This window comes from Rhododendron vialii, chromosome 3a (genome assembly GCF_030253575.1).
Source record: "Rhododendron vialii isolate Sample 1 chromosome 3a, ASM3025357v1".
Taxonomy (NCBI): Eukaryota; Viridiplantae; Streptophyta; class Magnoliopsida; order Ericales; family Ericaceae; genus Rhododendron; species Rhododendron vialii.
In genome coordinates, this window is record NC_080559.1 from 418,457 (window position 1) to 441,318 (window position 22,862).

Genomic DNA, 22,862 nt, shown 5'->3' on the forward strand with positions numbered 1-22,862 from the left:
AACTCTAACCATCTCATCATTTGGTTAACTTCACTTGCAATATAATTTTTTGGGAATAAGACAATTAGTAGTACTATAAGCAACTTAACACATGCAATCATGCTTTAAGTGCAAATCAAGGGATAATCCAAATATGAGTACTGCCATATATAGTCTTTAACTTGAACTCTTGTATTTGTTATTACTTTTTCCAACAAATACAATGACATCATCCTGTATAGGAATTAGTATCTCAACATTAGTGTTCAAGTTAGGGATCCCGAATTTTATTACAATCCGCACCTCATTATTTTCGATCAAATTTTGATGATTCGAACCGTTCAATGTGTTTAAAACGTATTTTTAAGGGTACCCACGAGAAATCGGCAAAAAATATGACTGGGAAGGACTTGATCTATGCATTTTTATGTTTTTTTTTGAAAAACTGCTCAGATCAATCCCTTTCTAGTCATAATTTTTGCTGATTTTCGGGTGTATCTATAAAAACACGTTTTGTTGAACGGTTCGGATCATCGAAATTTGATCGAAAAAGTGGACTTCCGCACGAAGTCAGGACCATAAGAAAAATTCGGAATCCCTTACCTGAACAGCACTAAGTATCTCAATGTTGGTGTTAGGGGAGCTGAACCTATGACTTAAACGAACTTGATACAAGCACTCATCCACTTAGGCTAGGTTGCAAGCAGGGTTGAAGTTGGGATTTATCGACAATCGGGTCAAGTACTTAATCATTATTAGTCTGTAACGACACAGTGCAAAGATAAAGAAGTTATGGGACAATTGTGCAGTATTTTGCGGGTCAATCAATGTGAAAAATAGCACTAAAAATGCAGCAACTCGAGGAATATTTTCCAAACCCAATGAGGTGAGTAATTAATGCCAAAAGTGTGTCGATAAAATGCCAAGAGCATGTCCCAACTCCCAACTCTTCTTCAGACAAAATTGAGAAGCATCACCATTGAATTTCCAATCCCTCTCCTTTTCAAAGTTTCAAACACATGTTCAAGTTTAACTTGTTTTATAAAACAATCAAAACTATGTTTTAATTTTGATCGAGTCTAACACGAGCCGATCTTAAGGAGATTGCATTTTATAACTCAAAAGTTGAACGAGCCGATTATAGTAACTTGTTCGAGCTTGATTAAAAAAAAATTTTTTTTTTTGATCCTGTTAAAAAACATAATGAGTATCCAAAAAGAATGTTCAATTAATCTTGGTTTGTAAATGTAAGCAATCAATTTTGAACGAGCTTTTCAATGAGTGCAAATGGAGTCAAGCTCGAGTAGACTGGTTTGTTATCAACCCTACACACGCAGACTTACATCTTACAAACTACTAGTTCAATTCCCACATGAAACATGCTTGTGATAATGTGAACGAGACAACTCTGACCTCGGTTATAAAATAAGTTTTCATAAGCTCATTTGACCTAAAATAATTTTACTTTTTCGTGGGAAGTGTAACGTGTGCTTCTCCCAATGATTTATTTAGACAATTAAAAAAATGAGTTGGCTTAGGAAACAATCAACAAACTAGAAATGTCTCAGTATCTTCTACACCTCTCCAAGTTTGTAATAAACTCAAACAAAAGTGAGCCAAAAGAACCTAGCCCTCACCACAAATCAACATATAGGTCATGGGTTTTATAAACCCCAACCAATTATTATATTCCAAGCTATGCAGCAGGTCATATACATACGTCCAATAGCCAGCTCCTATGCCCATTGACATATATGTAGAGAGAGGGGTGATTGTGCTTATGTCAAAAAAGCAGCTGACCTTCCAGGAAAATAGAAAGTCCATGCCACAGTCAAGGGTTATAAGTTCGGTTGTTTGGTGGGTTTTTTGGAGTCAGGTCGCGAGATAGTAATTTTTTGTGAATTTCCAAATTTCGGCGTGGATAACCTACAATTGACCGAAATGAAAAGGTGATTAGTTGAAGTGCGTGTGAATTAATCTAAACACCCTCGACCGTCGGAAAAAAGAAGAATGTCCACCCCACAATTGGTGGTGCAAATACTTTGAGTGTGTTCCGCACAAGGCTTTGAAATGATTTGTATCTTTGGGCCCATACTACTCCCATTTATCTGTTCCAACGCAATGGAAGAAAAAAAGGCTGTCTCGCAACCACTCGTTGCAACTAAAAAGGATTCCTCTTGTCTTGGACAGTGATGCCTTCTTCCCCTTTTCTTTTCAAATGTACTTCTTACATATTTGCCCTCCACAATCTTTAAAATCAACCGGGGTGATTCTATTTGAACACAAATTTTTTTGCCAACGGATTAATAGTCCAACGACACTTCCTCACTTCTTCCACATGAAAGGTGAGAGTTTGATTTTTGCAAGAAGCGCGAGTGTTTAGTGTAGTGCATTTGTATGCCACTTAACGGTACCCTTTTACCATCCCCTTAGGAGTAGGCAAGACATCTGTCGAGTGTAAAAATAAAAAAATAAAAAATTCTCTCTACCCCCATAAAATAAAATAGAATAAAAATCTAATTACAAACTCTTGTTTCATATACAGTCGAGTATTTACATCCCTCGGCACCTCTCCCCTCTCTCTTCCTCCCACTTGGAAAGAAACTTTATGGTTAATTTTGATGAGGTTGGGCGGTAGAGAAATTTTTACATTTTTAAACTTATTACTCCAGTTATTGTTGCAGAAAGAATGCAATAAAAATAAGGAAATTAATTATGGGTGCAGAAAGAATGCAATAAAAATAAGGAAATTAAGTAGCGATGAATGATGATGTTTATATTTAAAATGGATATAGATACTATAATACAGTACTATGGATTAGAACAAACTGTACGTTCTCATTAAAAAATGATGTCAAAAAGTATCTGAAGGGTATAAAGTTGTTTTTCCGAATAATAATAAGAGTACCTGGATGGATTTTATATTCATCCTAAAATATTATTATTATACTACAAAAATGCAGACTCAAGGATCTCTCGAAGTCTTGCTATATATGTAGGTAAGTGTATTTTGTGTTCTACTTTTCTCATCTTTAAATCACTGAAGCGACTTCGTGCCCACTAGACTTGGCATTTTATAAGTCCAAAACGCAGAGTTGTATATAATTGAGTGTGAACCATAAGAGATACATAAGTATTTTTTTAGGCAACTCAAGGGAATAAAGTAGGAGTAAATGATTACCCAAATTATATACTACTGAAATTATGTTTCTTCCCATTGAAGTAATTACCCAAAGATATATTGAACTCTTGTTTTCTTGTAATTTGGAGAATTCTCACCAACTATATTTCTAAGTATTTTTGGGCAACCATCCAACTCATTATGGGACTGACTCAACCGCGGCACAGCCTGAGTAATATCATCCATGATTGCAGGTGCTTGATGAGGCAGCTGGGAGTGGAAAGGATTGATCACGTTTACCGTGATGGAAACAAGTGTGCGGACTTATTAGCTAATATGAATTTCAATGATGGCTTAGACTTTCATATTTTCGATTTTTCTCCAGATTGTATTATTTCGCATCTTTGCGATGACTGAAATGGGGTCGAGTACCCTAGACTATTGTATGACTCTTAATTAGTTTATGGTATGTTCATGGTTTACCAATATTGGGCAACCCAAGGGAATGAAGTATAATTACCCAAATAAAGTACTATTGAAATTATAGTATTTCTGTTAATTGAAATAATTGCCCAAAGATATCATTCAACTTTTGTTTTCTTGTAATTTGGAGAATTCTCACCAACTATATTCATCAACTCAGACCGATATTGTACTCCTCCAAACGGACCCAATATGCCAGAAGTGTTACTCCACTAGGTGGCAAGCAAACATCTTGCTTCTGATGATTGCTCACAAATGATGATAATTTGGCACCAATGTGAAACTTCAACGCACTTGTGATCCAAGACATTCATCCTAAAAAAAATAGACAATATGAATTTACTCAAAGAAAATTAGACCAAACCTTTCACTTTAAAACCATACTAAACAATACCATGGTACACTGATTACAATAATAAGAAGATTATGATTACACAGCATGACTTGTTCGAATCATGTGAATTGGCATGAAATAACGAAAGGCTACTTATTACTCCTTCCATCGAGGTCTTACCATTGGAAGCAAAGCACAGAAGTATGGGTCTCCACATAAGAAATCCAAAAAAAAAGTGAGAACAAGATAGTCTACTTAGCCGTCTTCTCATAACTTGTCTCTCACTTGCAATAGGCCACCAAAAAAAAACCAACAAATCAATCGTTGTAAGTTTAGAACAAAACTAAATCATTGATATATGAGCTGTGTAGATTTTGTTTATCGACAAAATATCACACAATTTATGAATGGGCCAACAAGAAGCAAAAAATATTGAAACCACCGGCAAGTTGTTTAGTTTATAGTATTAATTACTCACTAAACATAGTATTTATAGAGAGACAGGTTGACTAGTATATTCAAAGATATCTCTACCGTATAAAAAAAAATGAAGTTAAACAATGCTGGTGGGCTGTAACATCATTAGAATTTGTTAAGAGATTACTTTAGTGATTAGTACAGAAGTGAGCCACTGTTGGACGCAATTATGCATGCAGGTAGCACTTCTTCTGGAGAGAGAAAAAGGGGGAGAGAGGAAGAGTGTCAATGATTCTAAAAGGGGTTATCCTTTTTACCAACTGCCTTAGAAAAATCCCTGAACTTTAGCTAGCTAAACTCTTTCTACCTCCTCCCCAAGGGCGGAACTAGGAATTGATTCTACCTCGCGCTAACCCAAAACTTCTACCTCGCGCTAACCCAAAACCAGTGTTTTCAATTATATAGATCATATTGAGATACGTATGGCATATCTTAAGATACGTTTGTTGGAAGAGTATAATTTCTATTATTCAGTTGAACAAGATTTTTAGAAAAGAAAGAATAATAAAGACATGAGTGGAGAATTAGACACTTGAACTCAATCTTTTTTTTTTGGGTTGATACAAAATAGCTAAAACTCATCCCTATTTATACTACTCCATGGAAGACTCTAGTACAAAGATATTTTCATACAAGATAAACTTTGAGGCATGTGACTAATTCTCACAAAAAATTCAGGATATTTCACATGGATATTCTAAAGTTTCTAAAGCTAGATATTTTAGAGTTTCTAAAAACTAAATACTATTTATATCTTCTTCAATAATATCTTCTATCTTTGGATTTTGTCGATTGAACTTGTTTGGACTTAACTTTCTTGTGTCAAATACTAAATTTAGTTTATGGTTCAACAATGTTAATCATAATTAATAGACAATTAAAAAGTAGATACACCTAATACCACCAACAAATTATGTTTATATTTTAAAAAACTTAAGATGCAAAATTTTAAGTCTCTCAATTGGGACCTATTACATTAAGGTTTTCTGTACCCTTTGTTAGGGAAAGAGAAGTCAAGCAAAATACAATCAAGGTATGATTCTTTCTTTTATACAAGCCAAATATTGAGGTTGAATGTCTATCAAATGGTTTGAAAGATTCCATGATTAGATCAAACGACTTAGATTAATACATTCGGGGTTCCGCTTCTTGAAATAAGGTCTGACTTTTTCCCAACAAAAAAATATCAAATGATACGTACCGAATTAGAATACGCGTATAAATCATAGGATACTCAGTCATATAGTGTAATTTCTATACGAAAAGGATACAGGGTAGGAAATGTATAATTCTCGGAATGAGACGATACAAATCGTAGGATACGTATCATGCATTGTAGGTATTTAACAACTATGGGCGAAATAGTGTATATAATATGCATACGAGCAATCTCTAATAAATAAGGTCTGTAATCCAATCCATGCACCGCACGTATGGCTATTATCATCATATCATTGACCTCACATATTGTAAATATTCAGATTGTAACGAGTGTGAACATTGGATATCTATTTCTTAGGAGTTAATATAATGGTGTCTTTAAATGCACAATATGAAAAAGTTGCTCCCGTAAAAATTCTTGAACATCAACAAATCTCAAAAAATGCTTCAGATTTTTTGTTGTTATTACATTATAATTTAAACCTAAAAAAATAAGATTGTAAGAACCAAAAATTTAAAATTTAATTAAGCGCACCTGCCAGCGTTTTGCATGACTGAATCAACTAAATCAATAAAAATCTAAGCACATCGGGCAGTGCTCTGCATTTAATAATATAAGAGTAAATCTAAACACACCAACCAGTGCTCTGCATAATAAGGAATACTTATGGATCTGAAACCTCGCAATTCGACGTACTTGAATAGTATTTCTGCTCAAACGTTAAAAAAAAAAAAAACCTAGATGAGAGATTTTAGAAATTCTAGTTTTCCTCATCAATGAGAGATTCAAGGATTTTAATAGTAGCATGTTTATCTCGTTGGAGACCAGGATAATGTTCCAGCTTCATTAAGAGTAATGGACTCTAAGATTGAAGAATGAAAGTCCAATTTTTTGGTTTAGCATAAACCCTAGATGTCAGTCCTTCGCCCGATTTGGAAGATGGTAGCTTAATGAACCCATTTTGGTTGACATCTTGACCAACGGGTAGCTTGAAGTCGCTTTTTAGGGCTTTTCATGTAGCATCCGAATCAAAAGATTGAACACCATGAGATTTCATGAAATTCCTTGAGTCAATTTAACTGAGTTTTCGGCTCTGAACAATCAACAAGAAAGAGTAAGAGAGAGAAAGTAGAAAGAAATAACGTAGGAGAGAGGGAGAGAAAATAGGTTGGTGGGATGGATTGGGCTAAAAAAAATGAATTGAGTTTTTGGTTTTTCTTAGAGTGACCTAGGCTATAGCCCACCTTAGCCCTTAAGTGCTTCAGCCCTTGCTCCTCCCTGGCCTCTAAGAACTACATCAAAACTCAAATAAAATGTAAACAAAAAGTATAGGAATACAACTTTCCAGCACAACTATGTTTCGAATTGTTCAATGTATATGTTCCAAACTGTTCAATGTATCTAATGGCTCTGGACGCAGTTGTGTCCAAAGTCGTGTTCCTAGCATTGGTTGACTAAAACAAATAGTCTCAGGTAGTTAATCATGGATTCTAGATCCAATATGCATTTCAAAGAATAATTACTCTAGGGGAAGGGTACTCAAGCCCAGCTCCAATCTTCCTTGTATGTATCTCTGAATCCAACTCCAATGGACAACCTTCCCATGAGAATAAACGAAATAACAAGATAACAACCTTCCCAGTATAACATTACTCATCAATTACGGCCTAAAAAAACAGCCAAACAGGATACGTTACATTTATCTCAGCTACATGTGTCAAGTGAAGGAGCCGGTGAGTGTCCAAGTGTTGATTCATCTAATTTCCGTCTCAAGGAAATGGGGACATGTCGAAATACTGATGTTCCTGGGTATATTCCTCTATTCTCTAGGATGAACGGTGTTTACAAGGTGTCTCATGGCATTTGATGCATAATGACAAGTTAAATTCATAGTTCTTGGTAAATTCGAATAATACAACATTACATACCAAAGAGTACTTTCTGACAGGAACTTGATGAAATATTTACAACCAGAAGCATGAAACATAAAGAAATCAGATGGTTAAGAAGCCAAAAACAAGGGAGAAAACACAGACAACGTGTGAACGTTCACTTGGAACACCCTCCATAATTCTTCTCTTTTATGCCTAATAACAAGCCAGAATTTCCATCCAACTCCAAAGTACAACTATGAGAAGTATTCCACATTATTCCGGAGCAAAAAAGCAATACTCGTTCTATATTTCCTACCATAGTGTCTAAAAACCTTAATGGCGCCACACATTTCAGGAAAAAAGACTTGAAATTCGACACATTACGAACAGCAGCCGACGCAGGCACAACAGAAGGAACGTCTCAACCAGCAACGGAGGAATTCATCTCAGCAAGAACACGGCTGTATGAGTTGTGATCTGACGTGCTTTTAAACTCGGGAATAAAATCTGAAAAGAATCTCAAAACTGCAGCTAGATGTTGCGAGTCATTAGAAGCATAAGCTGCTTCAAGAAACAATGACGGCCGGACTGAATTAACCTGAAAATCGCCCCCTATTCAAGTTAAACATCCTTCAAAAGGAACTATAAGTCTACAGCACCTCACCAAAATATGCATACTTGACTGTTTGATGAACATAATAGCTCCAATAATATCACAAACTGGAATTGCGAGTCCTCTTCATTTGATTAAAAAAATATACACGATTTGCGTCAGTCTAGTATCACACTCCCTCCGTCTCATCATTTTTGGGGCCCCTTTTTGGGAGTTCAAACTGTTTTAGGGGACGTGCATTAAATGCAGGTCTCGTTAGAAAATTGGCTTTGATTTTCTATGTTTCCCCTTACTTCTCACTTTTAAGAGTACTTTCAATCATTTACGAGGTTAGTCTTTGGAAATTTAAACACTTTTTCGCTTGAAAGAGGACTACTTTTCGGGACATCAACGACTAATATTAGGGATGGAGGGAGTATGTTTTTCCATGTCCAAGACAGTTATCTGCTATTGTTAACACATATTACAAAGCAGACTCCAATTTAATTCAACAAGGAACAACGTTCTATCCAATTTAAGGGCTTGTTTGGCAGGCGAATAAGGTTTTGGGGAATAAAGAAGAAGGGGGATAAGAGGTAGATATGGTAAAGAAGGAATTAGTTAAGAACGAGGGATTAACTAAGAATGTTAGGTAGTTGAAATGGATGGATAAGAGTGGATAGATAAAGAAATAATATGAGAGTTTACTTAATGGCCCTTATATAAACCTTGTATTGAGAATGCTAAAACGGTTTGGAGAGGTTTGAGGGGCAGTCCACTAATTTTTCCCACCCAGATAAGCTAATGATGGTGGTGGGTTGGGTTTCGCTAAGACCCCTATAGAGGTCTTAGCTTATATGCTGGATAAGCAGTCTGGGTGCAAAGGGGTACCAAACACTGAATAAGAGTGAGTCTGTATTAGCTCATTCCCCAAGGCCCTTATCCCTTTCCCTTCTCCATCTGCCGAACGGGCCACAATAGGTTTGTAACTAAGCATCAACACGGAAGAATGAAGACGGTAAACCCAAATTCATTTTTTCAAAACGTGATTCATACTTTTGCCATAGGTGAGGTGTAGGATGGCTTACCTTGTTCTTCCGTGCATAGCGTAAAGCTTCAAGATAGTACCCATCCTGAACTAGCAAACAAACATAGTCATGATGTAGGGAGAGCTGCCTTAACATATCCAGACCCAACTTTCTTGTTTGGATATTCTGACGACCTGACTCCAGTAGTTGCAAAGCAACTTCTTTCGAGGGTTCAAGAATCTGTTATGGAGCAGACGAACCTTTAAAACTAAGTTTAATGCAAGCAGAAATATATAAGCCTGTCAATACTTTTGGCTCTGGTTGGATAATGTAGATAACAAACTTAAGGAACTCTATGTTCAAGTTTAACAAACAGGACTAGTTGTATGTGACATGTGTAACTAGAGTGAAATATGGATTAAAAGTACAAGAAGAGTTATATTTTACTAGGATCATTATGTAACTCCAATTTCTAACATGAAAGGTATAAAATAAATTTCTTGCTGACCCCAATAGATAGGGACTTAAGGGTATGTTTGGTTTGGTTTGGTAAAGGTACCAAATCAATCCCACTAACCAGTTATTTGAAATCCATCACGATAGAGCTCTAAAACTCAATATTGAAATCCCTGTGTATGCTATCAAAAGTAAATTGGAGTTATTCTCACAGCATGATGATTTAAAATCCCTTCATTTGGAATCCATGGCTATCCAGATGGACCTTGTAACAACAAGCATACAAATTCATGAATATCAGGTATGGGAAAACCTTGTTTATCACGAACAGCCCCAATTCTGTATATCTCTCATTGCGGGCAAGCAGTTGTATGGTCAACACATAAATATTTGGATTCACCTTGATCTTTTCCGAGTTAGCACTGCAAAAACAGAATGAAGGAAGAAAAAGTTTGAGAGACCCGAACAACAAAAGCTAATTATCTAGTCTTGAAGTGACAAGTGATAACAAAATAGGTTACAACAGCTTTAGCGGCAGATTCCAAACATGCTCTTTATCTTTATTGCACTAACCAATGTTACGTGGACTCAGATAAGTACAAGTAAAAGTTGCATCTAATTCTCATGTCAAGTACACGAGGACACTGCAACATATTCATATTTCTTCAAGTATTTCAGTTACTTCAACAAAAGTTGTGTTTCCAAAGTGTCATAGGCTGTACCAAGCATGTTATGAGAATACTGCGCATAGGTCTGCAGTAAGCTTGACCTACGTGAATGTGCAATTACAAATGGCAGACAAATCCCCCACCATTACCCAAGTGTCAAGTGTCCCAAACGGGTACTTTATACATCGAAGAGTCAATATAACAAAAGCACTAACAAAGAGGACTAGGGGAGCATACCTGCGGAGGAACTCAACAATGATTGCAACTAAGTAAGAAGAGTCTCCAATCTCCTCCTCTACAGGAGCGAATACATAACTGTACATTTCGTCTGGAGAAATCGCTGCAGAAGTAACCTGAGACTCCTGATGGTTGGTAACATTTGCATTCAACTGGTTGTTACCTGGTCCAAGAAGTTGAGATTGTAAAGGTGATTGATGGAATCTCTTACTATGGCTTTCAGGACCCATCTGCATTTCACTCTCCCCTTTACCACCCACAGAATGCCGATCAACTGGAGTGGTTTTCTGAGGTTTAATGATTTCATTATCCTCAGAATCTGACCCCGAGAAAGTTGAAGATCTACTGATAGACTCATTATGCACTCCACTAGCGGATTCATGTACAGATTTTCCATGAGAATCTACTCTACTGGCGGAATCAACTGTAACAGGACTGGGGCTATCCACTTGCGGAACACCAGAAGTTGAATTCTTCTCTGCTTTCATACCCTTGAAATGACTTCCCGTTTTGAGTGAATAGGAGTAAGAGGTCACTAATATATCTATTGCCCTAGCAACCATGGACACTGGTCTTCGTTCTAGAATATTAGTGCGAGCTATTGCTAAGCATAATTGTTTAGCCTGAGAAAGCAAAAAGTCAAATAGCATAAATTTTGTATGTAACGACATTTAGGCACTTGGCAACAAAATCAAAATCAATACAATGCATGACTGGCTGCTTTCACAATTGCTGCATTCTATTGGTTTTATTCCATTCTTGCAAAACTACATTAGAAAACCATGGAACACTATTATCATTTTGGCATACCAGTGTTCTACAAGGTAAAGAAGGGATTGTGATGAAGGCATATGAGTACTTCAAAGGAAAATCCCTACCTTATAAGCCTCCAACTTACGTCGCTGCAAGAATTCTAGAACTGATGTCACTTCTGAGCTACTGGTAGAAATAGCCTGCAAAGGAAAGAAATTCACATTAAGAATTAAATATTAAACACGAAAGGGATGCCAAAAAGTACTTGCCTCTAAATCCAGATGGATCTTCCACAAAAGCCCATTAGCAGCATCACAGATAAGATCAGGAACAAGAAAAGTCCAGCCATCACCATAGATGACTGCTTCAATATCACTTGAATCTTTTGCCTCTGAAGTCTCAGCATCCCTAGTATTTGATTGAGAGGATGCAGTAATGGCCCGTGGATAACTTCTCAACAAGAGTGGAAGTGGAGCAGATATAGGTGCTCGGGAATCAGAAAATATGTCGTACAGTATGACAACTTTCGCATCCACTTCGTGGACAAGCAAAACATTATCAACTACACTCACAGCAATCTTGCTTGAATAAATTGGCAATGAACCCTGAAAATGAAAAATAAAGACCTCTGTTAACCTATTTAGGAATGACTCCTTAAAAGTGAAACTAAATAGCCCCAATTTGGGAAGGATACCAAAATATTCCAAAACACTTCGGGTCCATCAACACGGACACATAAAGACATGTATGCATCAGTAAACTGTTTGTACCATGAACAAACAAAATTTCCGTAATGGTTTCCTAACCTCAAGCTCCCACTTGAACAACAACTGAGAAACAAAAATACCACTACCTTAGGGATCGAAACACAAGAAAAAAATTTGAGTATTTTGTATTGGCAATCAGAGTGCAGGGAATGAGTATCCAAAACAAATTAGACAACAAATGACAATTGTCAAGACATAGAATGTCTATACTTTTCTTTTGATCAAACAATAAGATCAAACCCCTAATTGCACCCCTCCCTTGCAATCCCACGTAACTATTCTACTAACAGTGCTACAATAACTTTTGCATAGCCACCGGAGTTTAACTTTACAGTCCGCGTTCAAAGAGAGCATTATAGAACTTATACATAGAGCTGGCCAGGGATGGTTTAAGTGGCCACATGTAGTTGGGAATAAGGATTTAGATATTTTGGGTACAGCAGAATACAAAAATTGTAGCATGTCATAATCTAAAAGCAACATTTTTTCAGTTACCAACAAAATGACAAGAAGACTAGCATATCTAGCCAATGGTCCCAAATAAAGTAAGCAGAGCTTCAGAAACAATGTCTCTATATCTAAGGACAAGGCTTGCAATGGGGCTGACCCTAAGCGATGGGAATTGTAATACAATAGTTCTGAGGGGCTGAAGAGCATTACATAATAAACTAGAAGGGGTTTGCTGTAATAAAGGCTAAAGAATCTCAGTTTGTTAATTCTGTTATGAGGTAGTTAATTAGGCGATTGGCAATGCAAGCCAGAGGGGAGGAGATGTTAGGCGTGCATTTTGTATAGCCTTTTTCGTGTAATTTGATTCCAGTAATTCTGGAATCCTCCCCTATAATTCTTCCTTTTGTCTAATAAGAATCAATCCAGTTCCATTTGAGCTCTTTCCTTTCTAATCTCGCAAATCCCATTTCCAAAAGGACTCTCGGATACAGTTTACGAGTCTCCCAGAACTGTTCGTGTCCGAAATGCCTCTTTTGCAGAACTGCTCATGCTGCTTAGGTTATAGTCTTATAGATATATTTATGTGCTAATATACTGATATACACATATAACAAAAATAAAGTGTGAACGTAAAAGTCCTACTATCTAGTTTAAAGGCTCTATTTCATGAACAAATCAGAAAGTTTTAAGCTTCTCAAAAATCCCTAAAATTAAAAAGCCTAAAGGAGGTGGGTTAGATATTACTTCCACATTGTTTCGATTTTGAGAATCAACCCCAAGTTCTTAACTTCAAACTTGTTAAGGGAATCCTAAGTTTCTAGTTGGAGACATGTTTGCCAAGTGCTGGGTGGTTCTACTTCTCGTTCTTTGTTTTTGCCCATTCTTTCTGTTCTTCTGGCAGAGTCAAGTGGAGCCGTTTACAGACACATTATTTTCCAGTAAATATTCCTGAATCACGTGCTTGTTGAAATGGTAATGCACATCCATTTCATATAAATACACCTAGCACACGTTCGTTCCAAAAGTTCCTCTCACCACTAGAACTAGATCAACTTCACAGGAACGGAACTTAATGAAACACAAGTTAGAGGAACCACAAACAAGAGTTTACCTGTTGCACAACAGCATCTCGGTAAAACCTATGTGAGTGGAGTAGCATTGCAACTCTATCAACTTGCAAGCAATATATTCTACCATAACTGTGAATGGACAGAAGAAGTTAAAATCATATGATGGTTAAACTTTGACTCGATACTAACAAGAAACTCGGGACTTAAAATGGGAAAATGGGGGTAAGAACCTAAACCTTACATGGTGACAATGTGAACATCTTCAGCAGCTAGGACTGGCTTACTGTTAGCCTCAGATTTAGCCATTGCCATCTCAAACCTTGGCAAGCGAATAATCCCTGCGGCTGAAAGCTAAACAGAAGACAGAAACTGTGTCAAACTAACAGAGAAACAAGCTTTAGGCTGTGAAATCAGATGAACATAATAACCAAAGGATTCACACCTCCCTGGACAAATTTGTTACTAATAAAAACTGAAATCTTTTTCAGGAAATTAGTAATTGGCAATTTTTTGCTCCAGCCACTGAAGTTTCGAACACTGTTAACACCATCCAAGATGCTCAAACCTTAGAACAGCCCGTATGCATTTGCATGTCAGTAGTCAGACTAAATAAATTTTAAAAAGATATCGACACATTAAGTCGGTTGGCATTTTCTTCAAGGCAAATGAATCTAAAAAAATATCGAAGACTTCCCAACAAGATTTGACTGGAATATACTGACTGACAATCGCTGAGCTCAACTCTTTAATTGTCAAAATGAAAAGAAAAATTCCTAAGCTTAAAGTTATATTCTCAAGTATAAGTGGGGTAAGCTCTGAAATTGGAAGGATATCATCCATTAACATTAAAGGCAACCAAGAGGAGACAAAAAGTTTTTGTGCACCTGAACCCCAAATTTATTATACCGATAAGACCAAACAAAGCTTAAATCGGAACAGGCTTAAGCACGTTAACACTTCTGGAAAAAGCAAGGCTATACCTGATATCCAATGAAACTCTTGCATTGCATTCCCGAAGCAAGAAGAAGTAAGCGACTTTCATGCGTATAGACATACCAGCTCACGTTAAATCTCTTTGTCTCAACCAAAAGCAGTGATTTTAACTCGGAGTCGAGAGTGAACAAATCAAGACCACTGTTGTAAAAGTTCCATGACACAAATGTAACAGGAGCGAAAAAAAGGTGTGCATTCTCGCAATGTTCATTAAAGAAATCATGGAACAGATCAAACAAGAAGACTTTGAGACAAAAATAAAGGGGACAACAACTTTTACTTCGAAATTCGAAGGGCTACACAAAAAATCCAAGCAACATTGTGAAGTTAGTCCTAAGGTTTCATACTGTGCCAAAGTAAGTCCTATGGCTTAGTCTATGTGTGGATCACTCCTCTGATCTTCATATAGCAGCACTCAAATCCCTGTGTGTGGACTTATGTGCACCACTACACAGGAGAGGAATTTGGTGCCCTTTTATTCTCTAAGTCCACACATGGGGATTTGAGTGCCCTTTTATTCTTCAATTGGACAAAGATCTCCCGAACTTTGCCGTGAATTTATTGGGGATCAATAGTAATTGAGCTATGGAAACAAACCATTTGGATAGAATGCACAAGTTGAAACCGATACTTTATGCCAATCTATCCAAAAAAACTGAAATTATAGTCTAAAGACCCCAAACAGTTCAATTAAACTCGAATTGAGGTCAACATATGTTATTGATTTTTGTATGAGAGTAAATGGCCCATTTACAGTGGTATTGAACCAAATTCGTAGGGTTGGAGCAAACAAGAGCATATATTGATTTATTCGAAAAGATTGTTAGAGAGTTGGGTTTTGTTTGCTGGCTTCAGAGCCTGGACAGCATTGGAAGGTGTTCTCGTAAGTTAGGGTTGCGGTTTCAGTTAGGTTGAGGAGGAAGAGAAGGAGAAGGGTAAAATGTATATTTCCATTCAAAAAGTATTTCCAACGTCTCAAAATCAGCATATGATGTCCAAATTCTGTCAAATGGGATGGAAAACTTAACTGTGCACCTAAGTCTACAAACCATAGGGATATACGTGCTGATAAAAGAAGGTCAGCGAACAATCCATACCACAAGTAAACCACAGGGAATCAAACTGAAGTTTTCTCTCTATTATATTCATAGAATATACTCAAAGAAATACTTTCTTTTGCCTAAATTCTAATATAGGCATCTAAATTTATCAATTACACATTATCTTTTGTATAAATAGCATGTAAATTTGAATAAGATAAATGAACTTGAGGTCTTTTTACCTCGTACATACTTTCTTTGGCTTTGTTGCATTAGAATTCCTATAATCGAGTGTTTCGAACAACATTCTTGCTTAAAGCCACATATTTTCTCCTGCTTTGCTGCTTTACCAGTTACACAGCAACACCAATCCGGCAAGAGGTACATGCTTGCACTTTCTATCCCAGTATCTAAGTTTCATTGCATCTTGTTGGGAAGACCAAAGGTGAATAATTGCATTTAGAGTCGGTTTCATATGGTTAGGGACCACAGGTTTTCTCTTGCTTTGTTGCTTTACGAGTTATACAAAAACATATTTCTTAAATGTGGATCAAGGCTTGAGAGAGACAAAGGAAAATGATTTTCACATAGAAACACCAATCTTTTGCAAGAGCTACATGCTTGCACTATTCCATTGCACAATCTAAGTTACAATGTATCTTGTTTGGGTAGACCAAAGTTGAATACCATTCCATTTAAGTCAGTTTCACAGGAACTCCAAAATTATTATAAACTCAATCACGGTGTCATAGTTTAGGTTGTGAGAGAAATAGGGGAGGTGGGAAATGTTTTTTGGCAATGTACAAGTAACAAGTTGACAGCCACTCTCCTATCTAAACAACTTAGAAATGTCCATCTAACTGTTAGATTTCTTGGAGGGTTCCAACCTAAAACCAATTGGCAATAGGTGGAGTAACCTCTAGAATATATTAACCAAGTTTGGGTGGCTTAGATGAACGATGTGGGACAAGTCTAACACTCCCCCTCACGTGCAGCCCGGATGCACGTGGAGGTGACAGACCAAGAGCTGACTGACTGACTCGGGGACAGAGATGACAGAGACTTTCCCACGAGAGGTGAGGCCACCCAAGACCTAGCTCTGATATCATGTTAGATTTCTTGGAGGGTTCCAACCTAAAACCAATTGGCAATAGGTGGAGTAACCTCTAGAATATATTAACCAAGTTTGGGTGGCTTAGATGAACGATGTGGGACAAATCTAACACTAACATCCAGGGGTAATAGAATGTTAAAATTATCACGGGAGCAATGTCTCTTTGTACTTCGACAGCAGAATCAGAACTATGGGCGACAATCAGTAGTTTGGAAGAGAGTCCTTCAGTAAGTCACACCACACTGATTGCCAACAACAAGGAGCACAAATAAAATGACCAGGTATCTGACATTGAAATACATGGTTAAAAAATTGAGCGGCTGCAGGACTTACACATTGAAAACCATATCAACCAATGAAGCACCAACACTCACACACTAAGTGATTGCCGTATCCGATTCGGACACGCCGGGGACACATATAGTACCTGCCAAGTGGTGTGTCCGTTTATTTAAATAAAATTTAACCGGGGACACAATACACATCTATGAAATGCTGGGGACACGCATGTCCCATGTGAGACACATAGGGACAGATTAGTAAAGCCACTTCTTTGGCTGATATAAATAGTGTATCCAAGAGCGCCAATGTATTCGACTTCGTTTCATCGGTGGTTACTTATGAGATGGGGGCTCCTGGGTTATCTAAGGGGAGTGCTGGAATCTCTTTCCAAGCGCACTAGTTCCTAGTGCCTTTGTTCCTAGGATTTCTATAATGCTATCTGAGTAGCTAGTGGACAGCTCTACTATGCCACTGTTATAGGCTCTATATGGTAGTTAGTTCAGACTAAGCACAATATAATAACATACTAGTAATTCATTGAAATATACAAGAAATTTCTGAATCGACATACCTGGTCTTTACAAATACAATATCACAAGTAGGGCAATCAGTCCAAAAAAAACCGAGGATGCTCTCGGAATCAGACCTGTACTTCTGACTAAAAGTGTTCCCAGTTTCCCTATTCCAAAATTGAATATCATGGTTTGATCGTTGGATAGCTAAAACTTTTGCATCTAAAGAAAATCGAACTGATAGAACTGGCCCTTCGCATACTGAATCCGAGGTGGGAGCAACAAGAGGAGAGAATGGGGAAGTTTTCCATGAAAAGACCTGGAAAAACAAAACAACATGATTCATTTCAAACATGAACATGACAAACTCACATATTGAGAATTAAGAGCAAAATACATTTCTAAGTTAACATTGGCCATTGAAAGGCCATTCACCTGATCGGATGTAGGTGAGACTAATAACTTATTTCCATCATCATAAAATAAACCTCTTGCTCCCCGAATATTACATCTTAAAGGTGGATATTCAATATAAACATGAGACAGAGCACCAGATCCACTAAAACCAGAATTGGAGTGAGAACTTGATGCTTTCCGAGACATGTTTCTTGGCTCCTTGCCTTTGATACTTGAAACAAGAATTGGCAGAGTGAAAGAAGGACAGAAGATGAATCCCAAGCAAAGCTTATGAGCAAGAACCCTGCTAAAAAGGGAAGAATTCGAGCCAACAAGGAAAAAGAAAAAATACATCAGTCAAACAGCAGTAAATACGTTAGAGTTAAAAGGACTTCCTTCTTAACAAACATTGGTTGGTTCTTTTTCAACTGCTATGCAAACCTTTTCTGCAACTAGATCCACTGGTGATGCTTGCAGTATTCAGAATTAACCTTTCCCAATAAAGACCATAGCCTTAAACTTTTCTTCTGAGCTATAAAAGCAAAAGAAAAAAGAAAGGTATCATAATTTGTGTATGTATGCATACAATATAGTAGCAAGAATAGCAAGATTAATTATCCTTCGCACACTATCCTATTTTCCTGATCCACTACTGTCTAATACCGTGTTCTGCATGCAATTCCTTAAAGCGAGGAATTCTTTCAAACACATATCACGTTCAACTTGTGGAACCTTCGCTGCTACACAACTCCCATAGTCTTTTGCCTGCACAGACACAACTGTCATTACAACACTGGGGCACAAACCACTTCTTTATCAGCAATTTACTTCATTCTGCATCTACTTTTGATCGAATTTTACATTCAATTACAGGTCCAATGAATAGTCTATTGAGTACTGTCAGAAATTCACTAAACAAATGATTGATGTCTTCCAAACGGACACCCTCAACTCAAAGACATTTTTCCGCTTTTATCGAGAGAGAGAGAGAGAGAGGGAGGGAGGCACAAGTGTTTATACAGTACGTTCTGTCTCAGGATCTTTGTTTCTTCCAGAAAAAAATTGTCAATTCTTTTTTTTTTGGGTAAGGTAAAATTTTATTAGAAAAGAAAAAAAATACGAGTACAACAAATGTCAGTCTTTGGGTGGGTATATTTGTGGGGTTGGTTGATCTGAATCAGGTCACCTCTCTAGCCTCTGGTTCAGCTGTGGTCCAGAGTAGACTCCACACCTAGGATCCTCGCTTGACCTGCACAAGGAAGCACGACTAAAAGACCATGCCGGTCGCTACCGGGATGGCCCTCCGACGAGTAAGTCAGAAAGTGCAGAGCAAGGGAAGGAAGTTCTAAGGTTTGTGGGTGGAAGAGACAGTACCTCTTAGGGTTGCATCCTTTCCTTCCACCCACAAGCCCTAGTACTTTACTTCCCTTGCTCTGCACTTTCTGACTTGCTCGTCGGAGGGCCATCCCGGTAGCCAACTGGCGTGGTCTTTTAGTCGTGCTTCCTTGTGCAAGTCAGGTGAGGATCTTAGGTGTGGACCACAGCTGAACCAGAGGCATCTATTAGACTTGTCCCACATCGCTAATCTAAGCCACTCAAGCTTGGTTAATAAAATCTAGAGGCTACCCCACCTATTGCCAATTGGTTTTAGATTGGAACCTTCTAAGAAATCTAACATGATATTAGAGCTCGGTCTTGGGTGGCCTCACCTCTCGTGGGAAAGTCTCTGTCATCTCCGTTGCCCGAGTCAATCACTCAGCTCCTAATCTGTCACCTCCATGTGCATCCGGGCTGCACGTGAGGGGGAGTGTTAGACTTGTCCCACATCGCTCGTCTAAGCCAACCCAAACTTGGTTAATAAAATCTAGAGGCTTGGTTTTAGATTGGAACCCTCTAAGAAATCTAATAGCATCCAGATCAACGAACCCCGCAATATCCGCGTATTTTAAAGTTTAAACATTCCGTGACACTCCAAATACTAGCAGTATAACCCAGCTTAACATTCAGCACACAAAGATAGAGACATAGAGCACTGAGTTTACTTAGCAAGCACATTTCCTAACCATAAGAGACGCCGTTAAGTACGTAGGAGAAAGGGCAAAGACTACCTGTTAACTGTGAGCTATTAAGCAGTTGCACGAAACATATATGTCATCCAAACATATCGAGAAAAATTGTATTGGAATATTATAGAGAACATAACCAGGTACACAGTCGGCACCTTCCAGAGAATAGCATATAATAGGAGAAGGCCTACATGGGATAGTATCTTTTAAGGCACAAAGCTTCTTATTATGCCTCAGTCTCTTCATGCGCTTTGGAAGAACACAATGTTATATAGAATTGCGATTTGTAATATTAGAGGGAAAAAACAAGGGAAGAGATCATTGCCACTAGACAAATCAAGTGGTCAAACCACATAATGATTCCGCAACCAAATCTTGCCATTTTATGTAAAATGTGTCTGTCATCGATAGCTTATGACTCCTAAACAAACGTTATATGCTTAAAGTCAGCAAGGATTAATGTTACAAAGATTCCAATGGATTATAGAAGCTTGCAGCATTGGCCCGGTCCCATTTGAAAAAAGACACTGGGCCTGCTCGTCGGCCAATGACCTGACTACAAATACGCAGAGTTAATTCATTTTCTAACATGAACGTGAAAATCAAACATGAAAGAATCATTACGATTAAACTAAAAACACGTTAGCATGAGAGACTGACAATGTTGTAGATGCAAGGTTTGACAATGTTCAAATGAAATCTCCAAGATTGTCGTAGACTTGTTCAAACAAAACGAAGTGCAGAAGGGAGTGCTAACATGTGTGTGCGATTGTGTGCATTCAGGCATGAGAATGTGTAATATCACGGAAGCAACACTGCACTTTCTATCATTTAAAGCTACTAAACACTCAATGACAAAGCCGCATGTGTAAAACACGCAAGAGCATGCAAATGATTGCACAACTTGATATACCTTTCAGTCAAGCATAGAAGTTTACAGATAGCCAAGGAAAAGTTATTACTTTGTTTCAACACTCCCATATGCATTTGCTCCACTCGCACAATAACTCATCCGCCTATGTTGGGTGCATATCCAAGTGCACCAAAATAAGAAAAAGTTTACCATTCATTTCATATCCCAACTACATTCACGCATCAATATTGTGGGAATAACAAAAAGAGAAAGAAAAAGAAATCCTCTGCCGGTTATGTTCTCCCTGTTTCCATCAACCAGTGTGTGGGTAAAGATACAAAAAATAAGACAACTAATCACCAAATTGTGCAAGAAAACAAACCTGGGCAGCACAATTCACTAAAATGCGTCTGAGCAAGGGAGTAGTGCTTTTTTGGTTCATATTCACACATCTGGGAACAGAGAGGCCAAATAAGAAAATAGGAACTAATCATTACCACCTAGTGTTCCACTAAATCAACGTAAAGGCCAATCAAAATGACATTGTCTAGGCAGGTTTCATGCTTGCACAAGCGGCACGAGTAACAAACTTTTTGAGTACTTTGTGCAGAATGGCATGACTAATGTAAGAAGGCGCTAAATTGAAACTCTAAAAGCTTACAATATACTTTAGCCTAATACTTATTAATCAATAGCCACAAAACTGTTACATATTTACACTGATCTACTGCTGTAGCCAGCTCAATAAAGTGCACATTTGACAAGCACACGATTCAATGGTATGAAAAGAAATGTACCACATTAATTCATTCCAAAATATACCAGTGTTAAACGCAAAAAGTTCTCTCAAAAACTAAACATATAACACGGGCCGCGATTGTTATATAACCATAATTATCCATTTCACCATAGAATCGAAATTATGTTCCACTTGTGCATTATTACACCCGTAGTAATTCCATTCTAGCTTTAATTACAACGAGATGATCAATTCTATACTAAAAGGAAGATGAAATTCCGCACAAAATGGAACTGGAATCAAACCCAAATTAAAACAGGATTATAAATCGATAATCACGACTAGACAAAACCCTAACCTGAGACTCACCGTCTCAATTCCCACTCTCGAGGGATAATTTCGACACAGAAAGTATGAGAAAAGAAAATAATTATAAGAAAATACCCGAAGAATTCGCCATGCGTTACTTGTAATCTGACTCTGTAACTTTCATGAGTTGCGATTTCGTGAAAACCTAACCCACCTAACGGTCTTCAATTGATATTTTTACATACCGTCGTGTATATACAAACAAATGTCCTGGGCCAGATTTGATGGGCCTCGGCCTTCTATTTTATCTGTTGTTGGGTCAATCAACTTGAATGGGCCATTGTGGGCCTTGGATTTGTTATTGGATCAAAGAGTTAACTGCTGCTCGGCCGATCATAAGCCCAAATGTTTTATTTAACCCTTGAGCCCATTAGGACATCTCTTTTTGAAACGAAGTACTGATCAACTCAATAGGCAAAGACAAAGTTATTTGGGCTAGGCAATGAGATCTCGGCATAGATGGTATGCTTTTGACTAAAACGCAGTAATCGAACCAAGCATATATAAGCCGGTCCAGACACCCCATATATACTGCTGAAAAAAACATCAGGCCAATAAAATTGATGAGATACGATTGAAATGCAACAACTTGAGTAAAAAATACAAGGGCCGGCTTCTCATTTTGGACCTCCAATCCTATAGTATTGATGTTGCTCAATGAAAAGAAAATCCATGTTTACCTCCATTTGACCTTCGGTATGGTGGGATTTTTGTGTCACGAAGAAACATGAGAAGGTGAAAATAAGTATAGAATTCACATCATTTATCAGCTGGACTGTTGAGCCTGGTAGCTTTTATCGAATTTTTTCTTTGGCTCTATGGGATCCGATCGATGCTCCAACCGTATTATTGCATTACACCTGACCTACTTGATTGAGGAATTGACAGGAAATACATTACAAATTTTTTTTAAAAAAAAATTCCTTTCAGCTAACTAATCTTGATAAGTAGTTAGGCCCCGTTCCAGAAACCTTCTTAAAAAATAAGCAGCTTATTTCATATTTTCAAACTCAAAAATAATATAAATGAAAAATAATTTTTCAATTT

At 37.5% G+C, this 22,862-nt stretch overlaps 1 protein-coding gene across 9 annotated transcripts; it reads right to left on the bottom strand.

Moving 5' to 3' along the window:
- Nucleotides 1–7,418: 7,418 nt before the first annotated feature.
- On the bottom strand, nt 7,419–22,032 carry LOC131318837 (uncharacterized). Of its 9 annotated transcripts, XM_058348838.1 has the most exons (16): nt 21,891–22,032; nt 21,090–21,159; nt 20,768–20,870; nt 18,452–18,553; nt 18,230–18,320; nt 17,828–18,092; nt 17,452–17,711; nt 14,432–14,585; nt 13,693–13,802; nt 13,493–13,580; nt 11,434–11,769; nt 11,290–11,364; nt 10,412–11,034; nt 9,820–9,928; nt 9,111–9,290; nt 7,419–8,028 (listed from the first exon to the last, which is right to left on the bottom strand). In XM_058348838.1, the coding sequence occupies exons 6-16, from the start codon at nt 17,993–17,995 to the stop codon at nt 7,852–7,854; spliced, it is 2,280 nt and encodes a 759-aa protein (XP_058204821.1). In that variant the 5' UTR covers nt 17,996–18,092; nt 18,230–18,320; nt 18,452–18,553; nt 20,768–20,870; nt 21,090–21,159; nt 21,891–22,032; the 3' UTR covers nt 7,419–7,851. The 9 variants fall into 9 exon arrangements, with proteins under 9 accessions (XP_058204821.1, XP_058204823.1, XP_058204816.1 ...); XM_058348840.1 differs by lacking the exon at nt 20,768–20,870 and having other exon boundaries at nt 17,828–18,020; XM_058348833.1 differs by lacking the exon at nt 20,768–20,870.
- Between the last annotated feature and the right edge of the window lie 830 nt (nt 22,033–22,862).